At 45.8% G+C, this 12005-nt stretch overlaps 2 protein-coding genes across 3 annotated transcripts in view; one reads left to right on the forward strand and one right to left on the reverse strand.

Moving 5' to 3' along the window:
• Positions 1 to 177, reverse strand: part of RMND1 (required for meiotic nuclear division 1 homolog) — a 53795-nt gene extending 53618 nt beyond the window's left edge. The window contains exon 1 of one of the 2 annotated variants that reach the window (XM_074948621.1): positions 39 to 69. In XM_074948621.1, coding sequence (XP_074804722.1) covers positions 39 to 41 — 3 coding nt within the window. In that variant the 5' untranslated portion in view covers positions 42 to 69. Of the gene's footprint in view, positions 1 to 38 lie in introns of both variants that reach the window. The other variant, XM_074948617.1, reaches the window with a different exon arrangement.
• On the forward strand, positions 143 to 11583 carry DCPH1 (damage control phosphatase 1). Its single transcript, XM_074948623.1, has 5 exons — positions 143 to 242; positions 5494 to 5599; positions 6385 to 6626; positions 8261 to 8426; positions 10129 to 11583. Exons 1-5 carry the CDS (start codon positions 202 to 204, stop codon positions 10894 to 10896), a joined length of 1323 nt encoding a protein of 440 aa, XP_074804724.1. The 5' UTR covers positions 143 to 201; the 3' UTR covers positions 10897 to 11583.
• The last annotated feature ends 422 nt before the right edge of the window (positions 11584 to 12005 follow it).

A 12005-nucleotide genomic window follows, 5' to 3' on the forward strand; every position in this document is an offset into this window, starting at 1 on the left:
TCCCGACCTTCAGTCCCCGCCACACCGCGCGCTCTTACCATGTAACCACGCCCCCTCGTCCACCAATTCCGCCCCCGTGCGGCCCCGCCCCGCGGGTTTGTTCCTCCTCCCTGCGGCGCTAATGATGCGTATTGAGGGCGCAACAAGGCGTGCTTGCGTCATTTCCGGAACGGTGCCGCAGTACTACTCTGCGGGGGGAAGATGGCGGGGGTACCGGCTTCGTTGGCGGGCAGCTTCAAGGGGTCCGTGACGGCTCGGCGGGGGTTCGCAAGTGGGGTAGTGCTGAACCGGGGGGGGCGCATCTCAGCCCATCCAGGCGCCGCTCTGGCAGCGGCTCCCCTGAGAGCGCCCGACACCGGGGCGCCGGCTCCGGGCTCTCGTGGGACGAACCTGTCCCGGGGGGGGGCTGCGTCCAGCAGCGACCTCCGCAGGGCGCCGCGGCTGGAGAGGGCGGCGGAACGTCGAGCCCTGCCCCGGCTCGTGACTCCCCGCCGGTCACGGCTCGGCAGCGTGCGCGGGCGGCCGCTGGGCCGGTGCGCTAACGGGGCTCCCTGACTCGGGGGCGGCCAAGGCGCGGAGGGGTGGGTAGCCCGAGAGCCGGCTGTGGAGCTCCGCTGTCACCTGAGCTCCGCCTCTGTGCGCGGGGACGCAGCGCGGTCAGACAGCGTCGCTCCCTGTGCGGTGCCGACCAGGCTGTCACGGGCCCTTCTTACCCCCGCTCAGCTGGGGCGGCTGTCCTGGGTGATTCGCTCTTATCGCTGGTCTCCCTTCTACACAAGCCCTGCGGGCATCCTTGTCAACCCGCACTCCCTGCATCCTAGGGGGCATCGCAAACGCTGTTTTGGTAGCAAGGCAGAGACGTACAGGCATGCCACTGGAAGTGAAACTGCTCTGGCCAGACCTTCAGCTCTCGCCCTCCAGTCGGTGCAGTTGTGCTGGGGGCTCCAGCGCCGGTATATCTGCATGTATTCAGTACCCGTGGAGGTGTTCCTCCAGCTGGATGGTTAGTACTAGGATTATGATGGGTTTTAGTCTCTATTAAAATTGTAGTTTAAGGTTATTAATGACAGGTTTCAGAGTAACAGCTGTGTTAGTCTGTATTTGCAAAAAGAAAAGGAGTACTTGTGGCACTGGTTAGTCTCTAAGGTTATTAATGTAGTTTTTGTGACAAGTAACTCAGTGTTAATGTAAGTTGATGCACTGTGGTAGATACCAGCTACCTTTGTCAGCCTGTCATCTCTCTGTATTATTACTGACATTTAGTAAATGGAGGTGACTGGTAATGACTAAAATTGACTTAAAATATTGCTTGAATTCCTATTTTTCTCTAAAGGTAGGTGGCTTATTGAGGTGAAATTTCACACAGGATTAATTCTTATGCCCTGTGTGGTTTTCCCTGGTAGCTTTTGTTTGGTTTGGTTTTAAACAGGAAGTCTCTGGAATTGGGTTCTGGCAAAAAAAATTTTTTGAGAGTTTTACCTTTTTGTTGTCTGGCTACAAAAAAAATTGGTAGAGAGGTGTGTATTCTGAGTAGATCTGGTGTAATGAGTGCTTTTAAAAAAAGATTGGATTTAGGGTTATACACTGCATATGCTGGCCTAATGGTTCATTGGAATCCGGGACATATGAAATCTTCCCTACCAGGAGCTACACTTTCTCTGCTGCTGTAGAATAAAATCTGACAGAGGAGAATTATGCCGTACAACAAAGACCATACATGAGAACCTTAATTTTGTCCTTTCATAACAGAAGGCTGGGCAGTCTCCCTTTAGCAATCCTTCTGCATCTAACCCTTTACCTTATACCTGATATCCGTAACTAATAGTATTGGGGGAAGAGGTGAAGGAGGAGAAATCTGGCAAAGGGGTATGTGCAGAAACAAAACGGGGGAGACAGAGTTGAGGTTGCAGTGCATGGTCTGTGTTTGATATTTGTGGTGATGATGCAGTGTGAGTGGAGGAACAGAGTCTATGTACTTTAACATACCCTAACTTCTCTCTGATATTGTGAGTTTGGATCAGGTATGCTGTGGGGTTAGCAGTCCTGATTGCTTCACAGTGAATTTTTTGTGTGTATTAAAGTAACCATATGTATAGGATTGTATATCACCTTATCAGTGTACATACATTGTAGCACTAGCTTGACAGTATTATATTATCATCTGAAAAGGTGACGCAAGTGATGCCTGTCAACTTGCATCCTTGACAAATCTTCTTTACCAGAGTTGGAAAAACACTTCATGAGATGAGGACCAGAGCTATGGGAAAATGGCAGTGTTATTGTGTAGCAGCTCTCAAGGTTTTGAAATTTGTTTTTGTTCCTTATTGGAACAACACCACCAAAAATATTCTTTTTGAATTTGTTTAGAAAAACAGACTGGTAAAGGGAAGTGTGCCTGCATGTCAGTTGCTCTACAACAGGGGTTGGCAACCTTTCAGAAGTGGTGTGCCAAGTCTTCATTTATTCACTTTAATTTAAGGTTTTGTGTGCCAGTAATACATTTTAACGTTTTTTAGAGGGTCTCTCTCTATAAGTCTATATATTATATAACTAAACTATTGTCGTATGTAAACAAGGTTTTCAAAATGTTTAAGAAACTTCATTTAAAATTAAATTAAAATGCTGATCTTATGCTGCCGGCCCGCTCAGCCCGTTGCTGGCCGGGAGTTCCGTTCACCTAGGCCGGCAGCGGGCTGAGCAGGGCCTGCGGCCGGGACCCCGGCTGGTAAGGGGCAGGCAGCCAGAACCCCAGACGGGCAGTGGGCTGAGCGGTGCTGGTGGCCGGGACCCCAGACTGGCAGTGGGTTGAGCGGCTCAGCCCGCTGCCACTCAGCCTGCTGTTGGTCTGGGGTTCCGTCTGCCGGCTCCTGCCAGCCAGGGTCCCGGCTGCCGGCCCTGCTCAGCCCGCTGCTGGTCTGGAGTCCTGGCCCTGTCCACATAGAGTAGGTACCTACCTTCTCCCTGGTTCTAGCCATTCTCTTCCTCTCTCTGCACTGAGATGAGGGTGGGTGTGTGCTGAGAACAGGGCTGGGGGAGAAGGAGCAGGTTGGGGTGCAGGGTCTGGCCAGGAGCTAGAATGAGGGAGGGGGCTCAGGGTTGGGGCAGGAGGTTTGGGTGTGCAGCGCTTACCTGGGCAGCTCCCATTTGGTGCGAGGGGTGCAGGTGGGAATGTGAGGGTGTGTGCAGGAGCTCCCATTTGGTGTGAGGGGTGGGAGTGGGGAGGTGGGGGGTGCAAGAGTCAGGGCATGGGGTGTGGGGGTGCAGGGGTCAGGGCAGAGGACTGAGGGGGTGTGGGGGGAGGTGCAGGGGTCAGGGCAGAGGGCTGGGGGTGCTCCCAGCCCCCTGCCCTGAGCAGCCCAGGGCAGGGGGCTGGAGGGGATATGCCCTGATTCCACCCCCTTCCCCAAGGTCCCCGGAGCGTGCTGCAGTTCCGCTTTTCCCTCTCCCCCTCTGTAGCAAGGGAGGGAGAGAAGGAGGGGCAGGAACCCAGCATGCTCGGGGAAGAGGCTGGGGGAGGGGGAAGCTTGCCTGCCCTGCAAGGGGAGGGTGGGGAGCGGAAAAGAGCGGGCTGGGCCGGGCAGGATTTTTAGTGGCACGCTGCTGTCTGCCTGGGTCCAGCAGACAGCAGCGAGCCATTAAAAATTGGCTCGCGTGCTGTGTTTGGCATGCGTGCCATAGGTTTCCGACCCCTGCTCTACAACTTGATAGTTAGGACACTGGTCTGGAATGTGGGAGACTCGGGTTCAAGTCCCTGCTCTGCCTGATTCAGAGCCAAGGCTTTTCATCCCTCATCCTGGACCCCAAAACCTTCCCAACAAAAGTTTAGTGAAAACAATGTCTTCATGAAACATTTTAATTTTGACAAAACATAGTTTGCTGAATTGAAATTTAAATGAAAATGTTCTGACTAGTTATAGTGAGCGCTTTAATGCATGTCATTTTCTTTTACGTATTGTCAGAGATGAAAGTAAGCCGGTACGGTGTACCAGTAAGAGCTGGTGTGCTGTATCAGGACTGGCTTTCAGAGAGGGCAATTTAAAGCCCTGGGGTGGCTGCGGCGGGGATTTAAAGGGCCCTGGAGCTCCAGCCGCTGCTACCGTCCCGGACCCTTTAAATCCTGGCCTGAGCCCTGCTGCCCAAGCCCTGGGGTAGTGGCGGCGGGGCTCTGGCAGGGATTTAAAGGGCCCTGGAGCTCCAGCCGCTGCTACTGCCCCGGGGCCCTTTAAATCCCAACCTGAGCCCTGCTGCCCGAGCCCTGGGGTAGCGGCAGTGGCAGGGATTTAAAGGGCCCCGGAGCTCCAGCCCCTGCTACCCTCCTGGGGCCCTTTAAATCCCCGTCTGAGCCCTGCTGCCGAAACCCTGGGGTAGCAGTGGTGGGGTTCCGAAGGGATTTAAAGGGCTGGGGCGGTAGCGGTGGCTGAAGCCCTGGGGTCCTTTAAATCCGTGATGGAGCCCGGCCACCGCTATCCCAGGGCCCGGGCAGCAGGGCTCAGGTGGGGATTTAAAGGGCCCCGGGGCAGTAGCGGTGGCTGGAGCTCCGGGGCCCTTTAAATCCCCGCCAGAGCCCCGCTGCCACTACCCCAGGGCTCAGGCAGGGATTTAAAGGGCTCAGGGCTCCGGCAGCTGCTACCACAGCAGAGCCCCAGGCCCTTTAAAGCTCTGCCAGAGCCCCGGGGTAGCAGTGGCAGCTGGGAGCCCCCAGGGCTCTTCAGTGATTTAAAGGGCAGAGGGCTCCACTGCAGTAGTGGCAGCTGGAGTCCTGGGCCCTTTAAATCAGCCCCGGGGCTCGCAGCCGCCTCTGCAGCTGGTAGCTTGGGGGGATTTAAAGGGCCCCGGGCTCCCAGCCACCACTACCGCAGCTGGAGCCCTGGCCCTTTAAATCAAGATTTAAAGGGCCCAGGGATTTAAGGCCCTGCCTCTTCCGGTTGAGGCCACGCCCCCTGCTCAGGACTCCGGCTCTAACTTACTTTCACCCCTGCTTATTGCCCTTCTTCAAATTTGGTATTGATTCATCCAGGTAAATTATTTTAGGAACTGGGTATGTTGTAACATAAATGGAAGTGTAGGGTAAGTGTAAGGTTACTTTGCTTTTATTAGCCAGGGTCAATAAGATACAAGGTTAAAACAGTGTATGTTTCTTCTAATGAGCCATTTGGGCACTTGAGCCTACCTCCTTTGATTTCAACATCTGATAACTGAGCATTCTCCGTGAAAGGGTGTTTTACACTGGAATTCACTGGTCTGCCAGGGCTAAAGTATTTCTTTAGTCCATTAGGATATGGTGAAATGAAAAATAATTTTTCACATTTGCTAACTCCTCCCTCTAACTTCAAAAGCAGCTAGCAAAACAGAAATTACTGCATTTTATATGCTATCCTTAAATGTGATAGATTGCACTTGAAAATAAAGTAATGAATAAATAGGAAAAAGGTATTAAATCTGTTCGTGTTAGTGTGAGTAATTAATGTAATGCTTTGATTCTTTTCTTGTTAGATCTTTTGCATATTTTACAATTAAGGACAGGCTGCCTCAAATCCTAACTAGGGTTATTGATACTTTGCACCGACATAAAAATGAATTCTTTGAAGAACATGGAGAGGTAAGAGTACTGTTGTTTCATACTATTTTTCTCATACTGAAACTTATTAGAGATCTTTTCTCTGTTTTATTTTTATTCCTGTTTTCCTCGTGTTGTCTTCTCTCATAATTTTTCTCATGTCGTCCCTCTTTTCTCTCAACCCCTGACTTGTCTTTTTCCTTTGCTTTCCTGGTTATTTATGTTATGTCTCACTTTTATTAATGTTTTTTTTTTTTTCTTTCTGGCTCCTGAAACTTCCTCAGTTTTCTCTGTTCTTTGGCTACATGGTGGTATGTGGCATATCCATCTTAGCCCTTGTGGGGATGGTAAGGTTTCAGGCTGCTGTTCTCATAGACTTGTAGACTTTAATGTCGGAAGAGAGAATCATGATCATCTAGTCTAACCTCCTGCACATTGCAGTCTACAGAACCTCATCTGCCCGCTACTGTAACAGACCCCTAACAGTTCTCCCCAGTGAACCAGGCATTTTGTTGAACAGAATGGATTATGAGCAAAAGGTCCCGCCTCAACACAGAATCAGATAACTTTCATGGCATAAGGGGATTCTTCTAGCTTGGAAGGTTTGAAACTGCAGTGAATGTCAGATGTAGAACAAAAGCTTCACTGAGCGTCATTTAGACTTTTGTCTTTGTTCAAGTGCAAGATCCTGAGAGTCTGATATTTTTGTTCGATTTTTAAGATTCAAAACTTATTTCCTTTTGCAGTAAAATTTATCTACCATAGAGTATGTGGCTATCCAGGAATGTATTTTTGGACTAGGGACCTTATTTTCCATTTTATTTCAGAAAGGCATTGAGGCAGAGAAGAATACTATATCCATCCTCTCTAAGTTAAGGAATGAGCTGCAGACAGACAAACCATTGGTTCCCTTGGATGATAAACTCCCTGATGTTTCATTGTGGAATCAATACCTAGAATATCAACAAAATTTATTAGATGGAAATGAACAGCCAAGCTGGTTTCAGTCCCCTTGGTTATATGTGGAGTGCTACATGTATCGCCGCATTCATGAAGCACTAGTTCATAAGTAAGTATATACTCTAACATGAAATGTTACCCTGTGTATAGTTCTTCTGATTTTGTGCATCTGAGAGGGGGAAGAAAGGGAGTAAGCTTAAAATGAAGCAATTGGTTTAAAATGCAGATCTTTCTTACAAATGTAGAGCAGTAGTCTTTTTCAATTTTCTACTAACTCCACTGCTAGAAGTCTTAGCAACAATTTCCCTGGTTAAGGTACTAATGAGGCTTTGCTTCCTTTGCGACATAGCATAATTCAAACTCTGATATCCTCCCCTTAATCAAGTAATATGCAAGGTTGAGCTAACGTTTTCTGTGTGCCCTCTAAAAAAGTTAAATTGGCTGGTGTTTTTCATTTGAAAGCAAAGGGCCAATCCCAGCTCTCATTTGAAGTTAATGGCAAAACTCCTATTAATTTCAACAGGAGTAGTAGCAGGCACTAAAAGACAAAAATGTGGTGACAGTAGGGTTAGTTGTAATTATACACTTCTTACCACTGATATTTTTGGGTAAAATTTTCAAAAGAGTCTAATTGATACTTAAACACTTCCAAAAATTGTACGTTTTTGTGTAGATAAATATTGAGTGATTTATGTAAGCCGCAATGTTAAGAATTCAGTTCTCCAAAAAAGCTTCACCCCACACACAAAACAAATAAATAATGAAAAGATCATAGTGTGAAAGAAGGCTTCTAAAATTTTCATTAATTCTGTGTCACACAAAGATCTTTGTAAACTAAATGAGTAAATTGTTTTTAGTTTCCAAAATGGGGTGGGGAAAAGAACATTTTTCCAAACCAGAAAATGTCACTTTCCGTGTCAGTTGCACTTTTGGGAATCCATTCATTGTATTTCCTGTTATTTTGGAATTGTGTTCTCTAAATCTCCCTCTACACCAAAAGTGAAGAATTCTTTTGTAATCTTAGAGAGAGTCAACAACATGAAAGGCTTTTTTGTTCAGCAATTCAAAATACTAGAGGATCTTTGACTAAAACTTTTATTTGTGTGGTGTACTGAGTCATTTGTTAAAAAAATTGTATTTATCTTTTCCAATACATTATAAATGTAAAGTTTTTTTTTAAGTTTAACAGAAGAATTATCATGCTAATTTTTAGAATGGCCCAGATGAAAATTTCCACAAGACGAATCCCTTCCTTTCAAAAAAGGGTTTAGGTATGTCCATATGAAAAGTTGCCACACAACCATAAATACAAATGTACTGAAAAAAAACTGGATCAATTATTTAACCTCAGTTGGCTTGTCACCCTTCATCTATTTGTCTCTCATAGATTGGCTGCCCTTGAGGGTTTTCAAAGTGCGTATACAGTGCCCCATATAGTGGGAGGAGAAGGGGACCATCGTGATTGAGACATTTGGCCACAACCATAATATATATGGTTATTGTTAAAAAATATATGTATGTGCTGCTTAAAATAAATGAGACCAAATACCAGGCAAAGTAAGTATTACTGGAGCCATGTAGGAGTCTGGCATGCCACATTACTGTGAAAGTTCAGATTAGGACCCCGAGTTTAACATTCATCTAAATAAACAAGTTGTGTTTAACGCTTTTGCTGCTGCTGCTGCTGCTGTGAGAGAAAATGGAAATCATATTAATAATTATATCTTTTCCCTTCTATTTTAGTCCTCCTATTGATGACTATGATGTATTTAAAGAAGCAAAGGTTCACAGCTTCTTTGAATCTCAACAAGCTATTATTGCCTTATGCACTTACTTGCAGGAACTTCTTAAAAACATTGAGGACCTAGATGAAAAACAACTTCAGGAAGAATTTTATAAGCTGCTGCAGGTAAACTTGGCATTTCTTATTCACAGTTCCTTCCTGTAGCAAGTTACAAAATTTGAGTTCTGCAAAACTTAAACTTTAAACTTAAAAAAAATTCTGGGGCCTTATTTGCAATTACACCTCTACCCCGATATAAAGCTACCCAATATAACACTAATTCGGATATAACATGGTAAAGCGGTGCTCTGGTGGGCGGGGCTGCGCGCTCTGGTGAATCAGCTTGTCTGGCTCTGACACGCCGCTCTGAGCGGCGTGTTAAGGGTGCCGGGCCGGGGCCAAGGGGTTGGATAAGGGGCGGAGGGTCTCGGGTGGTGGGGGTCAGGGGATAGGGAGCGGAGAGGTTGGATGGTTCAGAGGTTCTGGGGGCGGTCAGGGCATGGGGAATGGGCGTGTTGAATAGGGCGTGGGAGTCCCGGAGGGCCTATAAGGGTGCAGGAGTGTGGATAGGGCTCAGGGCAGTCAGGGGACAGGGAGCAGGGGGGTTGGGTGGGGTCTTGGGAAGGGTGGTTAGGGGCTGGGGGGGTCTCTGGAGGGGGCAGTCAGGGGACAAGGAGCAGGGGGGCTTAGATGGGGTGGGGTCTTGAAGTGAGGTTAGGGGTGGGGCATCTCTGGAGAGAGTAGTCGGGACAAGGAGCAGGGGGGGTTGGATGGGTCAGGGGTTCTGAGGGGTCAGTCGGGGCGAGAAGTGACTATTAACGGAAATGCTCGAGGCCAAAGCAAGTTCGATATAATGCGGTAAGATTTTTTTTTTTTTTTTGGCTCTTGAGGACCGTGTTCTGTCAGGGTAGAGGTGTATCCTATCATATGTTGACTGATGCAGTTTATTGCTGAGTCTGCAAACATTTCTTGTGCCTCTGCTGCAAGTTAAAGATCTGAGCAGCAGAGTGAAACTAACAAGACTCTGGTTAGATATTGGGTCTTATTCAAAAACCCTGTGAGTAGCCATGTAATTTCATGCTGCTGGTGGTCTATTACATGTTCCAAGCCCTGCTTATTCTTTTTCATGTAAATCCAGTGTTGCCATCCCCGAGCATTCAAAAGTCATGAGATTTGCTTTAAACCATGATTTTAAAAAATTGTTTTGGTGTTATCGTTTACAACTTCAAGCTTTTCTCTGTAACCATTAGGGATAGAAACTTATTGATTTAACTGAAAGTTGAAGTTCTCACCATCTCCTTGCCCTAGGAGCTGAAGCTTTAGGAAAACACCAATTACCATGAGGCTTAATAAAATCATAAGTTGGCAACACTGCATACCTAGCTGTTTGTTGAGACTTCATAAAAGAGCACATTTTCATAGTCTTGCAATATAGACCAACTTATCAAACTCCAGGTAATCAAAACTCACTTATCCTCCCATTATTAGTCCTATGTGTACTCCTGCCAAGGCTCTTTGGAGTTGTGTATATAATATAAATTTCTTTAGCTCTGTCAGTGTGTTTATACCAAACCTAATCTGTCACGAGTCCAGGATAAAGATGGGAAAGAGGCTTGTATTTCCCCCTTCCAACTCATTTCTTGTGTCTCTTTGGAAGTGAAGAGTATTGTTTTGGTTTCTCTCCCAGAAATCATTCTGAACTCTTTATGTACAAAATGTTGAGCTTTAATAGGGAGTATGTATGTGGAGTCAGGTCCCACTGTGTCTAGAAAAATACAAATGCTATAGAATAATGAGATTTTAGCAAAATGGACTTTTTTCTCTTCAGGTTTCATTGTGGGGGAATAAGTGCGACCTCTCCATTTCAGCTGGTGAAGACAACTCTCAGAAAGCCAGTCCTGTAAAATCGTTGGACAACTTGAAAACTTCCATCTTAGTGGATGATATGGAAAGCATTTGGTCACTGCTTATTAACAGCAAGAAAAGAAGAACTTCAGAAGAAGTTACTAGAGTTGACATAGTCCTGGATAATGCTGGATATGAACTTATTACTGATCTAGTACTGGCTGACTTTCTGTTATCATCAAAGTTAGCTTCTGAAATCCATTTCCATGGAAAGTGTATTCCATGGTATGTATCAGATACTACAAAGCAAGATTTTAATTGGACTATTAAACAGTTGCAGTCAGCTAATAATAAGTGGATGTCTAGGTGTGGGATAAACTGGGAGGGCAGTATTAAAAAAGGAGTTTTGGTTTACCATGATCACATGTTTTGGACTCTGCCACATGAATTTTGTAGTATGGCTCAGGTTGCTACTGACTTGTACACTGAGCTGCAGAAGTCACATTTAATTATTTTTAAAGGTGATCTGAACTACAGGAAACTAACTGGAGATAGAAAATGGGAGTTTACTGTTCCATTTCATCAAGCCTTAAACAAATTTCATCCTGCACCTCTTTGCAGCTTGAGAACACTAAAATCTGATGTTCAGGTTGGTCTGAAACCTGGACAAGGTGAGCAGTTTGTGAATTCTGAACCTGACTGGATGATATGTGGAAAATATGGAGTAGTTCAGTTTGATGCATCTTTGTGATTCAGCTGTGAGGTTGATAGTTTACCTAGGGATAGGTTTAATTTGCACAGAGAGCTGTGCTTTTGCTGTTAAATATTGGGCTCTTCGTTTACCTGTTTCCTATTTCTGGCAAGTGGCTTGTTACTACTGATTTACAAAAGATAAAGATGTTGTGCAACAGTTTGCAAACTTTCCTTTTAACACTCAAGTTATTAAATTGTAGATATTTTATGATCTAAAATGTCAACAGATGTTGGAGATGAACATGACTTCAGTTGTCCCTAAGAATACTTTATCTTTCAATAAGTAAAGAGAATTAATGCTCAGTGGAAGTTACAATTTACTTTAGGAACTGGATCCACCTTGGCATGCATTTACTGTTCCAGTACTGTGTGGCATTTTCAAGCGCCATATGTTGCATGGTACTTAATTTTTTTTGAATGCATAAATCTAACTTCTGAGTTTTCTGCATCACTGCAGCAGAGGTCTTATTTTAAAGCTGTTTGATTTGTCTCTTACAAAGCGTATTTTACATAATTTGACAATGTTTGCTCATCTGTGTGGTCAATATGTGCAAATAGTTCTTTTTAATAGTTTTTTTTCCATTCTGAAAGCTAAGTAGGTGTAGTCAGTAGTGGGTTAAGGAAGAATCATTTGGGCTGAGACCATGGTCCTGTAAAGAAGATTTGGATACCCAAATGAGTCAAAGCAGTAAGACACCGGTAAGTAGTACCAGCTAGCTGTCTGCCAAGTGGGGTAGTGTGTCATGTCGTCGTGCCCCCCCCCCCCCCCCCGACAAGGTCAGACTCTGAAATTGGGAGTAAGAGTCCATCTTTAAAGATGTGTGAAGAATTTATTTGAGACTGCAACAAGCCAGGGGTGTGATTTTTCTCTCCTCCCCCCCCCCCCCCCCGCAGGCATGTGAACACCTACTCAATCTTGCTATCACAGCTCAGCTGTGCCTTTGCTGCTACCGTGTGTGACTGCTACTACACTGCTGTTTATACTTGCACTAGCACGAGAATGTGTAAGTGAGCAGGGAAACCACACCCCTACCTCATTTGATGTAGCCTGAATATGGTTGTGAGGGAGCAGATATCTTGGTAAACTCATTCAGGATTTATGCTTAA

The sequence above is a fragment of the Natator depressus genome, chromosome 3, assembly GCF_965152275.1.
Source record: "Natator depressus isolate rNatDep1 chromosome 3, rNatDep2.hap1, whole genome shotgun sequence".
In the NCBI taxonomy this organism is placed as follows: Eukaryota; Metazoa; Chordata; order Testudines; family Cheloniidae; genus Natator; species Natator depressus.

Excerpts from the sequence above, each read along its gene's own strand:
- DCPH1 (XM_074948623.1), top strand. The coding sequence starts at position 202 with ATGGCGGGGGTACCGGCTTCGTTGGCGGGCAGCTTCAAGGG. Across the intron at positions 6,627-8,260 it reads CATGAAGCACTAGTTCATAA|TCCTCCTATTGATGACTATG; the intron begins GTAAGTATATAC and ends CTTCTATTTTAG. Across the intron at positions 8,427-10,128 it reads AATTTTATAAGCTGCTGCAG|GTTTCATTGTGGGGGAATAA; the intron begins GTAAACTTGGCA and ends TTTTCTCTTCAG.